This window comes from Micromys minutus, assembly GCF_963924665.1.
Source record: "Micromys minutus genome assembly, chromosome: 1".
NCBI classification, from domain to species: Eukaryota; Metazoa; Chordata; class Mammalia; order Rodentia; family Muridae; genus Micromys; species Micromys minutus.
In genome coordinates this window covers 32,845,983-32,868,323 of record NC_137969.1, presented here as the reverse complement: position 1 = coordinate 32,868,323, position 22,341 = coordinate 32,845,983, and the positions used below count along the sequence as shown (strand labels likewise).

Here is a 22,341-nt window from a genome sequence, read left to right as displayed (position 1 = left end):
GTTTTTTTACTAGCCTCAGGAAAAAGGTGAGTACTTTCTTAAACATGTCTAAAAGACTGTGGTGACTAGTAGGATGGCCAGCTAGCTTCCTTGGGGGACTGGATATGGCTGGAAAAATGTCCAGAATGTTCTATGGAGCTCCCCCAAAGTACTAAGGAAGTTAGAGAGAGAGAGGAGTCTAAACAAGACTAGATCTAATCATACAGTCATACACAGTCTCTCCTGTGTACATTTTAGAAAAAGAACCATGTTGCCCAGAGAGCCACCCATCCTACGTCATAGTAGGTCATTGTAGGACGGCGTGTAGTTTCCCCAATGGCCCAAATCCACTCTGATGTCCGGTAGATTCTCTGGTATTATCAAGGTCACCTTTATAGCCTGTGTTACACCCGGGCTGGGAGACAAGTTGATAATATCTTAGTGGCGACCATAAAAGACACTGGAGTAACAAGTCACTCAGAGGCTGTTTAAAATGACATTGTTCATAAAAGGGAACATTTTCAAAGGTTACTAAGAAATATTTAAAAGCTATAAATAGATGGAAAGAATGGGCATGTTTGTTCATAGATATGTTGCAATGGTGATTCTTCTCAGTTTGATCTACACATTTAATTCCTGTTGTTGTTGTTGTTGTTGTTGCTGTCAGGAGGTAGGACCTTCAGCCAGTGTTGGTTTATTTTGACTCACAGTGTTGGAAGATTCTAGACCATGGTTAATGTTGCCCCTTCTGCTTCTGGTCCTGTGGTGGGATACTTTGTCATGTGGCAGAGTAAAACCTTCATGTCCAGAAGATAAAAAGGGGAGAGGCAAAGAAAGGGATGCATTTCTTCAGTCCCTTGAAGCCCACTCCGTCAGTGGCCTGTAGAATTCCCACCAGGTTCCACCCTTAAAGGGCCCCACTTGTTCCAGTAGCTTCACACTGGGTACCAACTTCTAACACTTAGATACATGGACCTTTGGAGCACACTTCACTTCCAAACTCCAGCAAGTAATAAACATCTATTTAAGATGGGATGGTCGGTGCTGGTCAGTGGGGAATGAAAGAAGTGTGTGTGTCTGTAAAGGTTCCTATTCAAAACTCAAAATGTCCTGCTCCTGGTACCATACAGAACAATCAACTCCAGAGGAGCCAAGGACTTTAATTATTTCTTCAGTCTGTTGTGAAAAATATGAACACACATATTTTCTGCCTCCCTTCTCTCTCTCTCTCTCTCTCTCTCTCTCTCTCTCTCTCTCTCTCTCTCTCTCTCTTAAAAAAACTTTGACATAATTTCTGAAACACTGCAGAGTGAAATGTTTTTCTTCTTAGGTTTCAGATGATGTGCTGAGTGTATCTCTCCATAGAAATGTGTGAGGTACCTGACTTACTGTGTCTCTTAACGTTGATGTTTCATCACTTGGAGTGAACCAAGGATTCTCTCTCAGTCCCCACTTTTTTTTTCTCTAAGATTTATTTATTTATTATATATAAGTACACTGTAGCTATCTTCAGACACACCAGAAGAGGGCACCAGATCTCATTACAGATGGTTGTGAGCCACCATGTGGTTGCTGGGATTTGAACTCAGAACCTCTGGAAGAGCAGTCAGTGCTCTTAACCACTGAGCCATCTCTCCAGCCCCCAGTCCCCACTTTCAAATATACGTGTTTGGTGGTTCTCCTTTCTGAAGAGTGTCAGATCACTTCGGAAGAGTTTTCTTTCTGCCCTTGGTTTCTTTTGAACACACCCAAGATGTGTGGCTTGTGAGCCGACCATCACCCTGGGTGAGAGAGAACAGATAGTGGCAAGAAAACCCAGATGTGCTAGAGTAGCAGGCAAGCGATTGGGTAGCTCGGGCTGGAGAGAGGAGGTGAAGGAAGGGCACAGGGAGCTGTGCTGTAGGTAGGTGGTCTGCTTAGAGACTGCAGCCCTTGGACTAGGGACAGATACTCAGTGAATTGGGAGCCTTAGCTAAGTGACCCCTGGGAGGGGGGTTAACTCTCCTTTTTGGCCCTACTGATGAGGTCACAGTGTGTGCTAAGCTGCCTGGGAGATTCAGCATCCGCAGCAGAGGGATGGAGGTAGAGACCCTGGACAAGGACAGAGGGCATAGAGCACTGTTGCTCTGGAGGTGTGCCTCTCTGGAGGGTGAGGGTCTCATTCCTCCTTGGGTCCAGAATTCCCAATTGTGTGCGTTCTTCAGTCCTGGCTTTGACATAGTACATGATAGATATTCTACCCACTTACTTAGAACATTTCTCCTCAGCTCAGTCAGTCCTGTGTTTGTCAGCCATTTCTATTTCTGCTTCCCTTTCCTCATAGTATTTCACCTGGATGGGGGATATAATTTTCATTTTTTAGCTATTTTTTTAACCCCATTTTCTCTCCCAAACTTGCACACTTCTCCCCCGTATCCAATGTTACTGTTGCTGGCTGCTTCATTCTGTAGTTTTAAGACTGTATAAAATATCAACATCCTGGCTCTGGGCCTGGGGCACTAGTTTTGCTAATACCATCCTTTATGCCAGAAGCTCCTACCTCTGTCATGATGGAGAAGCACCGAGAATTCAGGAAATGCCCAAAGGATGTTGTCACTAGACAGGGGTGGATGCCCCAGAGTCTTCTCCAGCCAGTCATCTTTTTTGACCTGCTGGCGGGACAGTGAGTAACATTTTCCCAGCCACTCTGATGTTCAGCTGAGTGGCATAGAAGAGGACAGTGTGTAGTAAAGCAGGCCATTTTTAGTTCTAGCCTTTCTGATGTGTCACCTTGCCCTCAAAGCACAATGCTCAGCATTCGGAGTTTTGAACTTGTTACCATGGACTCACTTCTTCAGAGGTGGTTGATAGCCGCTAGCACAGAAGATTCTGTCAGAGGACGCCCTTCTCAGAAAAGGAGTCCTCCCCGACAAAAAATGCAGCTTGCTGTAAGTCAGCCTATTGTTTCTTTTGGGGCAATTTTAATGTGCTTGAAACATTATTGGAAGTGCAGCCGAGTGACTGCACAGCCTGTCAGTATCTGGGCAATGCTTATGTCCTGGCCATTTCTTGAGGTTTGAGTTTGGCTAAGGATCTGGTTAGACAGTGCCCCCAGCCCCGATGCCAGTGGCACTGTGCGTACGATGCTTGCCCAAGCCAAAATGGCATCACAAAAGCTAAGGGTTGAGTTGACACCATTGGGTCAGTTGGCATGGACAGTGAAATTAGAAATAACTGAAATGAAAACCCATGAGAGAAACACAGAAACCACAGCTACTTGCATGGGCTCTAAAAAGCTCCTACTGTGTGTCCTACAACTCACAAGTGTCCGACGTTCTGGGCAGAGGTACCATTACCCACTTAGGGCCCTATCATACTCAGGGCCTCACCAGCTGCAGGCCAAGAAGGGGAGGCTAATCAGGAGATTATCTGATTATAGGCTAATCAGAGAGATAATGTGAGCTGGGTCTTTCTTGCCCTTTTGGCTGGTGGTGGGGGGCCTCATGAGACACTGGGTTTGGGGCAGGCTCAGCTTGTTCAGAATCTCCATCTTGTAAGCTGTGGAAGAGGCAATTCAGAAGCAGCCTCTGTGCAACACACAGCACCTCACTAACTTCCTGCTTCCTCCTTATGACTAAAGAACAGGGATTCTTAACCTGTGGGATGTGACCTCTTTGAGGGCAGGGGGCTGAACAAGCCTTTCACAGGGGTCACATAAGACCATTGGAAGATACAGATATTTATATTAGGATCCACATCTAGCAAAATCACAGTTGTGAAGAATCAATGATCATGTATTTAAAGGGTTACAACATTAGGAAGGTTAGAACCACTACCCTCGAAGGTGGTTACGGCCTGATGTATACACACTGCGTGTTCTTCCTATATCTGATCCCCAAGAACTCTGATAGAAACTCTCATCTATCCCGCTGCCATCAAATGAGGCTACATTTCCCCAAATCTTTTTCCTGGTTTAGGGCTGTGTAGATGTCCTAGTCTGACCTCAGAAGTGACTGAATTGGGAAATGAGATCTTCACACGAGTAACTCAGTTGAAGTGAGTCCCCTGGGGTAAAGCCTTGGCCAGTGTGACTGTGTAGGACATGGGCACAAGAGAAAAGGGGAGAAGACATACCTGTGAGAACAGTAGAGGGTATGGGATAAACTGCTAACCTCTGGATCGCGGACCTCTGGGTTCCAGAGCAGTGAGAAATCAGTGGGCGCCATTTGTTATCGTAGACTGAGCTAAGACCCTGAGTTCTTCAGACAGCAGAATTCTAACCCACGGAGCTTTGCATAGAGCAAGAAGGACCAGGGTTTCCTGAAGAGTGAGGAGTGGGAGCCCGGGAATCAGGGTGGGATCCTGGGGCAGAAAGAATGCCATTTCCCTCCAGGTGCAGATGCTAAGGCACCAAGTCTCAGCCGGTAGCCACTGCCCTTGAGCCTGTGTTTTGAACACCGTGAAGCTCTTCATGGTTTAGTCATTAGGTATGAAAAGTGCTGGTGTGAACATTTGTCAGTTGTTTAAAGTCCAGGAGGCCTATAGAGTGCCACACGGAACGTGATTACTAGCAACATGTTGGTAAAGACAAGTAAAATATGATTAGTGTCAGGTGATAATACAGCCAAATTTGGCCCACCATGGTGAGTACCAGAGTAACAGCATACCTTTTTGTTAAGTAGGTTTGACCAAAGCTGAGGTCTTGAGGTACTGGGTACCTCTTGGCATTGTGTGCCCTGTTGCTCACAGTATCAGAAGTTCTGGGCAGAGGTACCCTTGCCTAGTTAGGGGCTTGCTTGGGAGTCTGTGCAGTGATGTTCTGGTTTCAGGAAGGATTCAGGAACCTTCAGCAAACTTCCTGTGGTCCTGGGGATTTTGTGTGTGGGTGTGTGGGTTTGACTATTATAAATTTACACAGCACCTAAGGTGCCAAAGTCCCAATCAGAGACAGAAGACATAAATAACAGGTGTCTCTGCACCTCGAGTCTGAGCATTATGCAGAATTACCATAATGTACTCGTTAGAGGAAAAAGTGTTTGTACTGGATCCTGACTTTGTCCATGAAGCCCTCTAGAACTGATTGGTGGTTCTTGTCCCTAGTAGGATTGAAACAATGCTCAGCGTCCTCCATGTGCACCATTTCTTAAGGAAAGCTGGATTCTTTGGGGGATTCTACTCACAGACATAAAGTACCAACATTTCTGCTTGTGTGCAGACCCAATTATGGGACTAGAGTTCTTTGGGAGATTGAGATTAGGAACAACCAAAGCTTGTTAGTATTTTTGTCACCCCACCAGTAGGTTTTGGCCGGTCCTGCTGTCTACCTAGCTACAGCCTGACTATCTCATTTATACTTATTTGCCTCTGTTCGCACTTGGGTGGTCACAGCTCAGGAAGAGCCAACGTCTGTCGCTGCAGTGCCCAGTGCCCATGCAAGCTGGCTAAAGGATTAAGAAAAGAGTTCTAGTGCGCATGTCCTTGCAGCGGAGATGGACAGGCAAGATGGGGACTGCACACACTGGACAGATGTTGAGTCTGAGCAGGGGACACCCTTCTGGCACAAGCCACCACTTGCATTCATGAAAGCCTGGGGCTTTATGCTAAGTGAAATGCCCAGTCACTAAAGGACAAATGTCCATGATTTACTTACATGGTCTATGAAGAGGGAGAATTTATAAAGACAGCAAGCAGAGCAGAGTTGCCAGGAGCTGGGGACAGGGGAGCAAAGAATGTTGACTAATCGGGGACAGAATTTTAGTTCATAAAAACCAGTTTTGGAGACAGATGGTTGATAACAGTTCAGCAGCAGAAGTTGGACTTAAGGTTCTGGGCATTGTTAGAAGTGGCTATGACAGTGACCCATGTCTGTTCTGTCACAACTAAATATGACAGCAGGGTGTGTCTGAACATCCTGGGGGTCTGGCCTCAGATCTTTGCAAGGATTTTGTCACCAAGCAAATGGGGACTTTCTCTGTCCCTACCCACACTCCAAATCTCCGAGTTCTGTGTTGGCTTGTCTTACAGCAGCGCATGGTCTCCAGGTAGCTCAGTCTTCCCGTTGCAAGGCATCCCTCCATCTATTTTTTCTCAAAGTCTGGCAAGCAGGAAGTGCTTGTTTGCTTGAGAACTCAGACCACAGCTGGTTTCCAGGATGCTCATCTCTTGTGGGCTGCCGGGGACCTCCAGAGCTGCTGTCCGTGCGTACTGTATCCCGGGGGACAGGCTGCTTTGAGGCACTCTGTGAAGAGACATTGGGATTGGGATTCTGTACACAACACAGAGTGAGGGGGACAGAGTGCTTGCTTCCCAGTTTCTATTGAAATCTCTGACTAAATGGATAATCTCCAAAGAGCAGGAAAACAGGGCCCTGCATGCAGTGAGCCATTCTATTGCTGTTTCTGCTTCCTTTCATGTTACTGGTCAAAGGGAAGGTTGGCATGGTCCTTCTTAAGAAGGTATTCTTACTGGGATGAAAACATCACAGAAGGGTGATCCAGCTGCTGGCAGATGTGAATTACAACCCCAAAGCTAAGTGTGATATCACATGCCTGTAAACCTCAGTATTTGTAAAATGGAGGCCAGGGGATCCAGAGTTCAAGGCCAGCCTTGACTACATAATAAGTCTGAGGCCATCCTGAGTTAGTGGAGACCCTGTTTAAAATAACAATAACAACTACTCCTGCTACTCTTAGTACTCCTCCTCCTCCTCCTCCTCCTCCTCCTCCCTCCCTCCCTCCCTCCCTCCCCCCACTGAAAACTCGAGCAATAGCTGGGATACCTCTGGCCTCCAGAGCACAGAATTGATTCACTGTGAACACTGACCTCAGAAGTTATGAAGAAGCGGCCGTCAAGAAGAGACGTGCCTTCCTGCTCATACGGTTTTGTGAATATTTGTATACCATCTACAGAGCTTGAGATTCAGTACTTAAGACTCTCACTGAGAAAAATGTGCTGCTCTTCTAGGGTCTGGGGCTTCCACTAATTAACTCTCATGATCTATGACTGCCTGCTCATATTTTTTTCCATTGCTTTCAAAAAGCTGCTTTTAACAGCCTTTTATTTTTAGAGAGCAGAAATATAAGCTAAGGACATCATTTTTTTTTAATTTCACTACTATGAAACCTCCCATAAAAAGTTTTGCTTTCTAGAAATAGAATTTTGAAGTGTTTACCTAAACAAACTCCAGAAATCATCGATTATCACTTCAGTTGATAAGAGTGTAAGGAAGAAGTGCTCTGAGGCCCCAGAGCTTGAGAATGTACACAGTATCCTATGTGCTGTGCCAGCAAGATGTAGGCAAAGAGATATGCTGATGCTGCCATGGCCAGAACTCTCAAGAGATGGCAAAGGAGACTTGCTTACTTAACTTGGGCCGGACTAGTAAGGAGGTAAGAATATAGAAATGGATGGATGGGTGGATTCATGGATAGATATATCCATGCATGGATGAATGGATGGATGGATACATGTGTGGTGGGTAGATAGTCAGATGTTTGGGTGGGTGGATGGAGATAATATTCCTACTGCCCAGGCTCCCAGACCAGCAGTGATCCTGCCCATGACCACAGACTCTTCTTGCTAACTTACAAGTCAACAGTAGCCAGTGCAGAGCGGCTGTTGTCCAGCTTCCCACAGAACACTCCCGCAGCAGCTTTTGAAAGACAGCATAAAAATAGACCATGTGGAAGAATGCCAGAGACCCTTTCTCGCCCTTGTCCTGGCGCCGGAAGTGGAGGAAGTGGGAACAGCGAGGAGAGTCCAGGCATTCCTGAGATCCCAAGAGGCCCGGCGTATGCCCTCCAGTTCCGGCCTGGCCTGGAAGGGATAATAGGCAGAGGTCGTTCCCCCAAAATCACAGGGTACCAAGGACACACACAGGCATGGAGAAATACCAAGAAAATGGATAAGCTTGGAATTCCAAACAGTTTTATCCCCTCTACTTCTTTCTCTGCATTTGAGCATCAGAGGGAAAATGTGAGTGTATCCTGTGGATAAAAGACAAAAGGACACATTGAGAAGATTCCTAGCAACTAAATGGTGTCTGGGCAGGACCCTCATCTGACCTCTCCCTGCCATGGAAACTCATTTTAATAAGGAAGGGTTGCATGCCTCAGGAAGGTAGAGTTTGGAAGGCCTGGGTCTGCCCTGTACACAGTTGCCCCTTCTGTGGTGCCTCTTTGTTTCTTTCTCTGAAGGTCATTGTTGAGGGCAAAGGAGAGCCCTCATTGTTTTTGCCATTTTGTGAGGAACATAGAGATGAAGATTCCACAGATGGGAGCGGTCGCTCTCCTCTTTCTTTCTTTTATGATTTCTGTCACCATACTGGGTCATTTCTAGGTCGGTCTTAGGTGCAGAGTTGAGAAAACAGACCTGAGGCCCTTGGGCGGTCTGTTCACCACCCTGGCTGGTGACATTTCACCAGCAGTGTCCCTGTGACCCTCATGTTGAGGTTAAAGAGCAGTGACCGTTGTACTGTCTGCTCTACTCATGAGTGAATTTCTAGAAACCTGTGCAGAAGATCTTCAGACTTCAGCTTGATTGTAGCTCTTATCCTTGAGTAAGATTTCAGCATGTGCCTCCTCCCTTGCCCCCAGTTTGGTGGGGTTTCTATTTTGTGCCATACCCTGCATATTTTGTACACAAGAGAAATCAGGAAAGTGGCCCAAACTCCAGGCTTGACTTTTCTCACATGCAAAGTAGATAAAGTCCCCATGGAGATCTGTGGTCTAAAAAGAAAGCCTTTCAAGATGGCAGCTCTGTTCCTGCACTGGGTAGGTGCCATGGTAACAGGTACCCCCACCTGTGTCTTCTTGGTTTTGCAATCTGGTCATCCGACTGGACCATCATTCTGCTGTCTTAGAAAGGCAGACAGCACCATGTTTCTGTGAGTGCAAAGGTCCAGATTGTAATCACATTATCTACTGTGGCATTAAGCTGTGTGTGGGTTGCCTTTTGCTGACAGGCATTTCTGAGAGCAGGCAGGGGAAGGGGATCTGCAGAAGACACTGTACCTGGTGCCTGGGGGTCCCTGCAGCAAACACTTAGCATGAGCATGCAACCTGGTGGGTAAAGGAAGGGTTAAGTCTGGACGGGAGGCCAGGGACAAAAGGGAACCACGCTGCCACTGTGCCCCCAGAGTCTGTGCTAATGAATGGTAAACAAAGCCACTTTCATGGGAAGTGCTGGGCTGGCTGTTTTCTGGGAAAACACAGTGATAACAGGAACAGAGCTGGATTTGATTTTTCCTCTGCCTGTGCTCATTCGAAGGGAGGGTTTGGTGCCTTGTAAGCATATTCAGTGCTTCTGAATTCTGGCCTTGGTTTCCCAGATTCTTAAGGCAGAGTGGAGGAGTGAGGCTTGCCCTATTCTGTTTGGGCCTGGCTGGAGCAACAACAGTCCCAGATTAAGTTGCTGAGTACTGCACTCCTCCACCGCTTGCTGGCTTGTATGTGATCCCCAGGCAGAAGTTCACTGATGAACTGATGAACAGCTCTTAGGACTCTAAAGATCTGTGCTACTCCTTGGGACTGGACCCTAGTGGCAGTCTACACCTCCTTGCACCTTTCAGCCAGACTCTGGCAGAACTTCCACATCAAGCTCTAGACTCTCTTCCTCCTTATCCGTTTATCCATCCATCCCTCCACTTACCCACCCACCCATCCATCCACCACCCATTTATCTCTCAGTCTGTTTGTCCATTGATCCACCCACTCATGCACCCATCCGTCTGTCCATTCATCCATATACTCATAATGTGCATGGCCAGAACCACCTCTCTGTCTACCACCAGGCAAAGGTAGGGGTAGCTCCTCAGCATGAACATCAGGTCAGTGGCTGGAGTTCTTCAAGCCTATTGTACCTACCTGAAGCCCACTGCCCTTCCTGGTCTTAATCAAATGCTATCTCCACTGTGCTGTGGTTTAAAAGTGAATTCTACTCACTCCCCTCCCCCAGGCTCCTGTGTTTATATGTACTTGCTCTCCAGGTGCTTTCACCGTGTTGGAAGGTCATGGAAGCTCTAGGAGGTGATGTCTCAGTGAAGGAGGTGGTTCACTGTGAGGCTTTATAGCTCAGCCGTGCTTCCTGCTCACTGTTTGCTTCCTAAGTGTCAGCTGTCTCAGTCTCCTGTTTCCGTGCATGCTCCACCATTCTCTCAAACTGTCAGCAAAAATAAGTGGTTCCTCCCTAAACAGCAAAAGGCAGAGTAAGTGGCAAACCCTAGAAGGAAGGCATCAGGCTCCCTCTTGACAGAAGGTAATCATCTAAGGGTCCTCCTGGAAGCCCCAAGCCCACCTCCCTCCAGAACTCAGTCTTTGACAAATGCCTGCCTGCAGAGGACAGGACCATGCTGGCGTCCCATGGTGGTGTCACTCCCCTATTCTGGTTTCTTTTCTTGCATTAGATTTCTTAGAAAATATATGCAGGTGATGTGGATGGAGATAATTTTCTCACCTGGGAGACCGTGAAGAGAGCGAGGGTTTAAACAACATGTATATTTGTTTCTCTGCCACAGCTGTTGCATAAAATCTGAAGGATGAACTTAGACAACCGTATACACCTAGCATTTATTTTTAAATCTTTATTGTGGATCGTACTGGGGGTAGAGATAAGGAAGCTACATCTGTCCCAAGGCTTTACAGATAGATCCCAGAAGACACGGTATTCACCCAGCTACATACACATAGCCCATCAGTACTGCCTTTTCCACACTGAGAATTTTAATAAGAGCTGACAAATTAGCACAGAAACTTCTGGCCCATTACGGTTCCCCAATGGACAAGTCGCCACATTTAAGGTTTTGTCCTGGTTTTCACAAGAATTTTTGTTGTTGTTGTTTGCCATACTGAGTAACAGTAACCCTTTTAATTTGTTCTATTTCTGTATTGCTGGCAATTTTCTTTTAACTTGAGGTTTGACTTCTTTGGTATTTTGGTAAGTTCTCAGTAAATGTCTTTTTCAGCATGGCTTCTGCTCCATGCAGAGCCCACATGGTAGTACACGTTTTCATTCTGGTGCTGGCTGCACTTTTCTTCCTCACTCTGGTGTCTGTTTTGTGTGTTTCCTCTTCACCCGGAGTTGCTCCTTCCTCATGGAGTCCTCTCCACCACTGAAGTCCTTAACCCCAGGCTTACTTTATTGTGCTTTTAATTTCTAGAGTTTCCATTTGGTTATCCTTATGGGACTTAGGTTCTTTGATAAAACATGAATTTCTTTCTTTTCTGTTTCTTTGTAGTCTGTATATTTTAACTCTGATTTTTGAATCAACCTTGTCTTTTGTTGTTGGAGGAATTTTTGCTTGGAAGGGTGGAGTTTCTTTCTTTCTTTTTTTTTTTTTTCTTTTTTTTTTTTTCTTTTTTCATTTGTGTTTCCTGGCAATATTTTGATTTAAAGTTTGATACTGTATCAGACTGAAAGTGAGATGGGTGGGAGTCAGGTTGGGGAGGGTGGAATCTTCAGAGACAATATGGTTTTAAGGTGGAGCTCATGGAATTGATTTTATCTCTGGTTCATAAAGACACTGACAGCTTTTGTTATTGGACAGGGTCATGCATGCTTCCTGGGTGCATTTCCCATGTGTAGGTTCTCAGTAACTCTCAGAGGAAACTACCCAAGTTTTCTTTTTTTTTTAAATCTCCCAAGAGGCTCTTGTGACAATTACTGGATACTTGTTGCCAACCCCTGAGGCTTAGGACTGAGAATACCTGACTAGTTCCAAGTCCCCCTTCTCTGTGACCTTTGCCTCAGCTGCCTTGGCAACTCTGAACTTGCATCTTCGTTTCCCAAGAATAGTATGTAGCATCATCAGATCTGTGTCCCAAGATCACTGGACATGCAGCCCCTGAGTCACTAATTTGGGAGGGTGGGGAAGGAAAGGAAAGGCAAGCATTCCAGATGATAGCTTTGTGGTGCCTGCACTCAAAGGAAGAGACTCTCTCTGTGAAGAAGTTCCCTGCTGGTTTACAGGGTGGGCCATCCAGACATCTGTCCGTCATGCGTGTAGCCAGCTCAGCATGGATAAAGCACACTGAGAATTAGCAGTGCTCCGTTTTGGAAACAGTAATGGGTAGCAGTCAGTACATAAGAGAACAGAGCCACCTCCACCAGCCTTCCATGTAATTGCTGTCATGGTTCACTGTGGCCTGAACAGACAGCTTCAGGAATCAGTTCAGCTCTTTGTGAACATTCGAAAGGGGTGAGATTATGGCTTTCTGGTTCACATCTTCAGGGTCTTTCTGCTTTTGTTTCTCTTGCTTTAGAACCACGAGGCTGTCCAGAGATTATCAACCACACTGTGGGGATGTCAGAGAGCCCCATTGGACCCAAACCCAGCATGCTTCGGGCTGATGTGCCTGCAACACCCAACTTTCAACAGGCGTTTGCATCATCCTGCACAATTTCAAGCAATGGCCCTGGCCAGAGAAGAGAGAGGTAGGACGAGGGGTTTTAGACTTGTCATAAGCTCCTTTCAAAGGTCAGAGCATGGGGTAGAATGGAGTGGGCAAGGCAGAGCCCAGCAATGTGACCTAACTCAGACAAGGTGGAGAAAAGCCCATGCCTAGGTCTGTGTGCATCCCCTGTGTACTGGCGTGAGCAAAACATGTGAACACATAAGAAACTGTGTCCAGGAGTGTTGCAAAAACAAGGAAAGGAAGAAAGGGCTGAGGCAGACCAAACTGTCTTTCTGTTTTATGAAGTTGCAGGCCCTTTGAAACTCAGTAAGGTTAGCTGCCATGCTAGCCCAGGGTAGAGCTAAAATCCCTCATGTTTCTTGTACAGATTCCTGTTTTCCCTTCCCATTGAAAGAAAGGGGGCCAGCTGGGTGTTGTGGTGCATGCCTTTAATTCCAGCACTCGGGGGCATTGTGGGGGTTGGGAGGCAGAGGCAGGCCAATCTTTCTGAGTTCAAAGCCAGCCTGTTCTACAAAGTGAGTTCAGAGACAGGCAGGGCTGTTACACAGAGAGACCCTGTCTTGAAAAACCAGCTAATAAGCAAATAAACATATAAATAAAGCAAACAAATAATTGGAGAATTAAATATTAGATAATAAAGGGGGTCCTCTAAGGACTTGACATCACATGTAGAATCTATACCTAGTGCGTGTTGACTTAAATACATGTGTGTTGCAAGAACTGTATTTTTTTAAATGAGTTTTCTAGGTTCCTAATGTGGTAATTTCCAGTCAAGATGTTCCCGGTCTGCAGGAAATATGGTCTTAGGCATTAATTATTGCCTAAGATCTTAGACCAGAACAAATCCTACATATAATATGTTTTCTCCTATGGTAACTGTGACCATTTCTCAAAGGAAATACACTACAGATTTCATAGTCAGCCAGCCAGTGTCCCTGTCCCCACTCTTGCTCTTTGGAGCACTTTTTTGTTGTTGTTGTTAGATTTATATATTTATGTATTTTTATTGTTGGAATGTTTTGCCTGCCTATAGTCTGCCACATATATACCTGGTCCCTGTGGAGGCCAGGAGAGGGCAGCAGATCTTCTGGAACAGGACCTCCAGGTGGCTGTAGGTCACTGGTGGGTACTGGGAATCAAACCGGGCTCTTCTGTAGAGCGCCCAGTGCTTAACTACTAAGCTGTCTCGCCAGCCCCTTTGAGACCATTTCTAAGTAACCTGTGAGTTGCCTGGACACAAACACATACCATGTCAGCCAGTCATCTAACTAAAGGCAGTCAGCATATACCACATGGACACTCTGAATAAGGGATGATACATATCCTGGTCCTGACTGAGTAGGACCCAAGTTCATCATCCCACTCGAGTAACCTTTAAGGCTTAGCAGTTATTTATTTCTACAATTTTCTGTTGAATCTTTTTAGACTGAGGTCAGCCTGGCTCACTGAAACACATGTAAGGGATGGGGGTTACTGTATCCCCTGCTTCCCTGTCTTCCCTGCAGCAAGCCACAGTACCTACTTCCCCAATCCTGACTCATCTGTGTCTTGTAACAACAGTTGCTGGGTCTGAGGCACCTGTACGTCTCTTACATTTCCCTTTGGCTGTCTTTATCTTTTGAACAGCCCGCCTTCTGCAGAACGACAGTGGGTGGAGAGCAGCCCGAAGTCCACCCTCACCCTGCTGGGGAACAGCCACCCTTCTGAAAGTCCCCTTGGCACCCATGAGTTCTGTAACTCTGGTAAGAACTCACCAGGAATGCCCTGCTTCCAGTCCTCAGAGCTCCAGGCCTCCTTCCACAACCATGAGCTGTCCATGTCGGAGCCTCAGGATGCTCTGCCTCCTGCAGGCAGCCAAGCCTTCTTGGGTTTCAACACCGTAACCACTGTAACAAGTAGCCTTCCGCCTGGCGAGGATGCTGGCACCTTGCTGGTCAATTCCCATGGTACGTCACCAGCTCCCGGAACGCCTCTGACGACGACAGGGGGTGCCGACAATGGCTTCCTGTCCCACAACTTTCTTAATGTGTCACCTGGAGCCAGCAGCCACCACCACGGTCCAGGCCTGCAGAACCAAGGTGTAAGCCTTCCTGGACAGCCACCCCTCCCTGAGAAGAAGAGAGCCTCAGAGGGTGATCGCTCTTTGGGCTCAGTCTCTCCTTCGTCCAGTGGCTTCTCCAGCCCCCACAGTGGGAGCACCATGAGCATCCCCTTCCCAAATGTCCTTCCAGACTTCTGCAAGCCTTCAGAAGTGGCTACCCCTTTGCCAGGTATGTTTCTGCATCTTCCCATTCCCGCAGGGGATGAAGGCTCGAGGTTTCCCATCTGAGCCAGTCTCCTGTAGACGTAGGCCAGAAAATGCAGATGCTGCAATAGTTTTGTCTTCACGTTGACTTGAAAAAGAGATTATTTATTTAAGTTACTTCCTTTCTTCCCAGTTAAATAATTAATGTGGGATTGAGTTATAAGCTGTTTCAAGTGTTTGGCACCAGCCTTGCTGCCCCGTCCTCCCTTTTGGCACTGGCTCCCCCTCCAGTCGGTCCTTTGAGTTGTGTCTCCTGCCCACTTAGGACCTTCTGTGTATCCCTCACACCTAGGCATGGATTTTTGCATTATTGTCATAAAAGAGGCAGCAATACAAATATTCTGTATTAAAATTCTGCTTCACAGATAGCCCAAATGATAAACTCGTGATTGTGAAATTCGTTCAAGACACTTCGAAGTTCTGGTACAAGGCAGACATCTCAAGAGAACAAGGTAGGCAGGGCCAGGGACTTCTCGCGATGTCAATCACTCTTGGTCTCTGGGTCCTCCTTTCAGGGATCGCCTTGTATTACCTGTGGTGCAGATAAGCACACCTTTATCATATGCCTCTGGATAATGTTCCAAAAAGTTCGCAGAAAATTTATGGGGAAAACTCAGTACAGATGAAGGTTTGGGTGAGAAGTGGGTTCAAGCCACATGCATCTCAGAGTATGGCCTTTGAACACTGGCTGTTTCACTGGATTGGCAGCCCACCACTGCTTTGAGGAAGAGACACTGTTTAGGTCTCTACTAAGGACTGCATGAGGTTCTGGGCTCCAGAGTACTGCAGAAAGAGGCAGCGGAGGAGAGCGAATGCACTGGGGGAATCTCAGGCTTGGTGGCTGCGGGTCATGAAAGGGAATAGAATGTTTGGAGCTCTCCCTATATGCAGCTTCCTGTAGCCTGCATGAACCTGCCCCACATTGGTCACCTGGTTGTTGAAGTCCAAGAGGAGCTCATGGGCTGTTCATTAATAGGACCATCTCTCAGAAAGGCTAGTCCCCTCACTGACTGGCACCCCCACTCCCATCCCCATTATATTTTAGAGAAAATAGAAACTTCGAGACTCTAGTTCTTTCCAAGAGCTCAAGGGAGCTGTTGCCATTTTAAATGGAAGAAAAGCGTAGGTGGGGTGGGGTGGGGGGTGAACACAACCGTGGCCTGGAAAGCCTTTCATTTTCCCCAGGAGGCCTTTGTAAAAGCTGCTTAGCAAGTCGTACTCCCCAACCCCCTACACAGTACACACAGAGCAGCCTTATGCTGCCAGCGCCTGAGTTCTTCTGTCCCTGCTCAGCAGCACAGATAAAAAGATGGCATTTTTCTTACTCCACGTTCATCTGCCAAGCAGTGTCCCCAGTGGCCCAGCTTGGAGAAGGGGCTGCCTTAGTCTGTCCTCTGAGGCTGTCACACAGCACCTGGACGAGGTATAGAGAACAGGAGCCCCGGGCGTGGGGCACTCCCAGCACGTGGGCACCAGTTTCACACTGTTGAAAAGAGAGTGGGGGAGGAGTGCACATGTGTAGAAAAGAGAGGGCATCAGTGCTTTGTGACAGTCCACCGTCAGGCGGCCAAGCTGTGCCTGGGACCATCGCCAATCAAGAGAATGTTACTTTTCTACTGTGGCACTGAGCATCAGTTCAGGCTGCAGTGTGGTTTTCAGAGGTGGAACCATCTCAGGCTCTGGGTGGGCAGTGACCTTTGTCCCCTGCGGTCATCCATGCCTTTCCTTCCCCTAGCCATTGCCATGTTGAAGGACAAAGCTCCTGGGTCATTCATCGTGAGAGACAGTCACTCCTTCCGAGGCGCCTACGGCCTGGCCATGAAGGTGGCCACGCCTCCTCCGTCTGTCTTGCACTTGAACAAGAAAGGTAAGGGTCCAGAGATGGACTTGTCTGTTGTTTATGGTGGCTAATAGCGACACTGCTCCCACTGGTTCTCCTCATGTTTGCTTTGTAGGGTTACTTTTGTAAGTGGTTATCTTGCTTAGCAACATACATCCATTTATACATTTTATTTTCATTTGTTTTAAACAAATCTTTCCCATACCAGCAGACCAGTGGTTCTCAACCTTCCTAATGCTGTGGCCCTTTACTGCAGTTTCTCATGCTGTGGTGACCCCCAACCAGAAACTTATTTCTGATGCTACTTCATAACTGTGGGTTTGGCACTGTTATGAATGCTAATCTAAATATATATGTCTTTTGATGATCTTAGATCCGTGAAAGGGTCGTTCAGCCCCAAAGGGGTCACAACCCACGCAGGTCCAGAACCACTGAAATAGAGCCAAGGACCCAGTAAAGCACCCTGTTTCGTGCCAGCCCTTCCTCCTTTGGGTGTTCACGTGCAAGGCATCACTCCATGCTTGATTTGTCACTGATGGGCAGTCATCTCTAATATGATCATTTTGTCTTTTATTTAAACTTGCAACGTGAACACTAATGTAGTGTGCATTCTGTGTACTATATTACATGTCAGGATTATAAGACTCAGGTCATGAGGAGTGTTCTTTAGTCAACCTGTGGCTGGATGCCCTGGGTAGTTATCATATCAGATAATGTTCACTGTGGCTCACAGTTTGAAGAGGTTCAGCTCATTTGGTTGGCTCTGATACTAGGCCTGTGACAGACAAAATGGTAGTGGCAGGCTTGTGCATGAGGGAGTACCTACCTGTTCACCCTCTGCCTGCAACACAAAGGGGAGAGGCTGGGAGGAAACGAGGTTCCACCACACTCCCGAGGGCATGCTCTAAGTGACCCTAAGACCCCACCCCTCCTTACATCTTCACCGTCCGCCAGAACATCTCTCTGGGACCTAGCCTTTGCCACATGGATCAGTGGGAGAGGTTGCATTAGCTGGACAGAGGAATCAGAATAAATGTGGATGTCACTGGCACCTGTTTGTCCCATCCCATGCCTGGACCTGAGATGATCTGTCCAAACTCTTTCGTGAAACCTGTGCTGAAAGCTTCACTGTCAAGCTTCACTGAGACTGTAGATGTCGGGCCGGCCTCAGGCACAGGAGGCCGACCTGCTTCTAGGAACGTGCTTGTCTTCCTAGTATGGTTGGGAGGCACCTAGGACTTAGTCAGAGAGCACAGCTCCCAAACCTGTGGGTGCTGACAGAGCTTCAGTGAGGGAGCGGGAGGGTTGTGGAGAGGAGGGTAAGTGATGTCACACAGAACGTCTAAGATTTCGGTATAAGAAGCTCAACAGAGCACCGCTCCTGGGGACATACGGACTTTATCCCGAGGCACTCGCTCAGATGTGCCTGCTGAAGACTACCAGGCCTTACTAAGCAACATCGGTTAGTGACAGAAGAGGAAAAGACTTACAGTGTCTGGGAACAGGCTCTGGACAGGCTTTATCCTGTGTGTGAGAATAAAGGAACAAACTAGAGGCTGTGTGAATAGCAGATGTCAGGGAATCCAGCATGGTGGTCTCCGCTGGGTGAAATCCAGTCTCGCCTCTGTGTGTACGCCCAGGCCTGGATTTGACATTTGTGTTTTACAGTCTAATGGCATATTTGAGAGATGAGTTTACCAAATGAGCCAAGAGCCAGTTAGTCCCTGTGCCACCTCCAGTCACTCTGAGATGAGACAGTTGTGGTCATTTTAGACTCTGCGTTCCAAAAAGCCCTTGGCAGCAGGATCTTCGTGGGACCATTTTCCACAAGTAGAATCCAGACCTTCAGTGGGTTTTCTCATTAGCCTGGAAGCCCCGCACTTTCTCCTCCCACAGCGAGAAGGGTCATTTGTTTATTCCTTCTGTTTTATGTGACAGAAGTTCATGGGATCATATCATCCCCTTCCCTGCAAACTTGGCTGCCCCTAGAAAATGCTGACACGTACTGCTTGCTAATACGTGTTGTTGATAAGCATCACTGGAGCCTAATGCAGTTCAGTATCCCTCATCATAAATGGCCCCAAACAGATATTTTTGGGTTTTTAATTATTTTCAGATTTCAAAGTACCTTCAAAATGAGATCTCTTGGGAATGAGGCTTTTAAAGACTTAAGCCTCATTCCCAAGAGGTATGAGGTGTCATGCAGGTGCTGGGAACAGAACCTGGAAGACCCAAGTCTTAAAATTAAATTCATTTACATCTTGTGTAGAATTCATACACATTCCATACATTTGGAAGGTACCGTTATACAAGATTTTCCATTATTTTCTTCATGAAACGAAGTTTCATGGTGTGGAATTTTCCATGTATGGTCTCATACTGCTGCTCAAAATTTGCCAGGTTTTGGATTTGGGATTAGGACTGTTCAGCTGACCCAGGCTAGATTCTAGCAACCCCTCCTCAATCACAAACTCAGTAGCTCTTGCTACCTAGAATTCCAATATCAGCAGTATTGAGAGGCTAGGTCTCGGGGTGCTAATCACAGAATTAAGGAGATACAGCACATAGGGTGTCTACTGTCTTTAGCAGCTTGGGTCAGTGACTTCTTTTTCTCCTGGTTCAGTTTGTACTTTTCCATTCAGTGGCTTCTCAGGCCTCTTCTCTTTGGGTTCAGCAGCTGGCTTGAACACAAGTGTGCTGTTTACTAGCAGTTTGGTAGGATGCTGCCCCTACAAAGCAGACTGCTTGTTGCTGAAGGCCTTTCTGTACCCAGCTGGTGGCTCCACCTCACCCAGAGAGCTGGCGACCTTCCAGCTCTTTACTGAAGTCTTTTCTGCCTGAGCCTTGGTGGCCTTTCCTCTCTTAGAGGAATGCAGCTGGTGCTCCAAGCCAGGGTCATTCTGAGCTACCTTTTTATCCCTTCTCTGCGAGTTCTTGGAGTGTTCGAGGATGTCTCTCAGGGACTCTCTTCGTCTCCACATTTTTACTCCAACAAGTCTTACTAGTCACCTGGCTTATGACACTGCCCACTGAGCATCCCAGGAATGGTTCTAAGTAGCCCAGTTGTGCAGTGGTTTAATCCTATTTAGAGGGAGCCTTCTTTGGTGTAGCTCTTAGCTTTGATATCTTCAGGAGGCAGATATAAATGCTTTTTATGTCTGTCTGTCGGTCTTCTTTGTAACAATCCATCAATCTATAAATTTCCATTTTTTCTCTCTCTCTATCCTCTACCCCTACTCTGATTCTCCTATGCTTTAAATTAAAAAGAAATAATTTTTTACTCTTTCCACAGCTGGAGATTTGTCGAATGAACTTGTCCGGCATTTCCTGATTGAGTGTACCCCAAAGGGAGTGCGGTTGAAAGGATGCTCAAATGAACCATATTTTGGTGAGTTACTTGTCAAGCTCTTTTGATACTGTCCAGGGCATAGATTTCCTCCTTCAGGTGGCTTGAGATTCAAGGAGCTCCACGCCGTGGTGGGTTTCTATCGTTCAGCCCCGGGTGTCAGGCTGCCACCTGGGATGGAGGGGCAGTTGTTCTTTAGAAGCTTTGTCAAAACTAAATAAATGGAAAGGATCCTCCCAGAGCTAGAAAAAGACAAGGTGAAGGTCAGCAGCTGGGTCCCAGCAGTGATGGAACCCACTGTAACCCCATCCCAACCCTGGGATATTATACAGGTGATATGCTTGGTATATGCAGGTTTCTCCTTCACCCTCCTCATTGACTTGGACCTTGTCATTTCTTGGAGCTCTAAGTTACATCCCGAAGTGATATAAAGGCATGGGTTTGGAAGTTTGGTCTCAACTGAATCTCTGGCTATATATACAGCAGGTGAAGAAATTGATGATACCCATTTACTCTTCTCCACTTCACAGGGAGCCTGACGGCTTTGGTGTGCCAGCATTCTATTACGCCCTTGGCTTTGCCCTGCAAGCTGCTCATTCCAGAGAGAGGTATGTGGTGGAGGATTCGGTGCTTTCTGGCTGCGTGTGGATCGTCACACGGCTCATAGCATGTCGTTCCCAAGACCCACCGAGGACCGTACAAGAATAATCAAAGATTCTTATTTATGATGTACTGTTAAACACCAGAGAAAGCTAGTGGCCACCTGAATTGAGAAAGGAGAATGCCCTGCTGCTGACAGCAGCTCCCAGACCTTGCACATTGTGCCATGTATGGAAGGTTTCCAGAAAACAAAGGCTGGTCAGCTTAAAGATGTAAAACACGTGGGGGCTGGAGAGATGGCTCAGAGGTTGAGAGCACTGACTGCTCTTCCAGAGGTCCTGAGTTCAATTCCTAGCACTTACATTAGGTTGCTTCCGACCATCTAAAACTCCAGTCCTAGGAGATCTGCCTCCTTGGGCACCAGGCATTCATGAGGTCCACAGGCATATATGCATGTAAAATATGTATATATACATAAGTAGTTATTTCATATACACACATATGTGTGTGTATTCTCAGACAGATTTTCAAGGTCACTTGCATTATAGATTTACAATCCTACAAAATGGAAATGGTGCCGCTATGGTTAGATTTAGGTCATGAATGAACAAGTATCTTTACTTTTATATTTTTTAAGAAAATACCCACTATAATTTTTTAAAAATTAATATCCAGGGTGTATGGGGGCTTGACTGTGTGTTTCAGCTTTCCTGTAGGTAAATGGCGTTTGTGTTTTCATATTTGATAACTGATATAAATGGATTCAGGGGCCAGGAAAATGTTTGAAGGGGCCCTGTCACCTCCATCCATGTTCAGAATGGGGTTGCAGTTTCTGTGGGCTGCATGACTGTTTCTCAGGAACAAGTCGGCTCTGTCACTGTCACCAGATTTTCTTTGCCATGTGGACAACTATGTCAGGAGCTCATGTCTCAACTCACCCCTCTTCCTGCAGACCCACTGGAGGAAATAGCTGAAAACTCTCCGCAGACAGCGGCCAATTCAGCAGCCGAGCTGCTGAAGCAGGGAGCAGGTCAGTGGACACAGCTTTGGTTTTTGTATCTCTCCATCTCCGAGTCATTGGGTGGAACCGAACTCCATGATAGAACTTCCCTTTGGACAGTCATTTCCTGTTTCTCTGTGGCCTTGGAAGGAAGTTTCCTTTTATAGATGCTCGGCACAGCTGGGTGGGGTGCAGCTGTGAGGAGGCCTGGCCAGGCCATCAGAGACTGGAACTATTGGTCGGACTCGAACAAGACCAAATTCAGGGGAATAAATGTCAAGGCCTGTATTTAGTGTGGGGGTAGGGGGTACAGTAAGGCAGGATGTGGTGACCTCTGTTGCCAGTTGAAAATGTAAAACCGTTCTGGAGCTGTGACTCAACAGTCCTTCGGCATGAGTCAACTGCTGGACCCACTTTGCCATCTGTGTGCTGAGACATACCACACAGAGCCAGGTCTTCGGAGACCAGGCCACTTGGAACCTTTGTTAATAGATTTTGCGTCCTGAATCCACAATGGGAAAGTATAGAAGGTAGAGAGATTCCTTGTGGATGCTGGCTCTCCATTCACAGCATCCCCCACACACCACAGCTGGTGAGCTGGTGTCTTTGCTTTATCAAGCAATGTCTATGGTGTGCACAGAGTACACTCTTTTTATTTAAAAATTACAATTGCTTGAAAATTTACATCATCACTCCCCCGATCTTTCCCCGTCCTACACTTTCCTTACCCCCCCCACTTCTTGTCATATTCATAACCCGAATACATGCACACACACACACACACACACACACACACACACACACACGTCTACTGAGTCCATTTAGAGTTAGCTGCTCACAAGTATGTGTGTTTAGGGCTGGCTGTGTAGGATTAATAGTAAT

The 22,341-nt window shown here is 46.8% G+C and overlaps 1 protein-coding gene across 1 annotated transcript in view; it reads left to right on the top strand.

Annotated features, from left to right (window-relative positions):
- Positions 1–22,341, top strand: part of TNS3 (tensin 3) — a 176,091-nt gene that overhangs the window by 143,376 nt on the left and 10,374 nt on the right. The window contains exons 20-26 of the mRNA XM_080940492.1: positions 12,216–12,387; positions 13,995–14,638; positions 15,039–15,125; positions 16,409–16,540; positions 19,806–19,901; positions 20,390–20,467; positions 21,412–21,489. Coding sequence (XP_080796618.1) covers positions 12,216–12,387; positions 13,995–14,638; positions 15,039–15,125; positions 16,409–16,540; positions 19,806–19,901; positions 20,390–20,467; positions 21,412–21,489 — 1,287 coding nt within the window. The remainder of the gene's footprint in view (positions 1–12,215; positions 12,388–13,994; positions 14,639–15,038; positions 15,126–16,408; positions 16,541–19,805; positions 19,902–20,389; positions 20,468–21,411; positions 21,490–22,341) is intronic.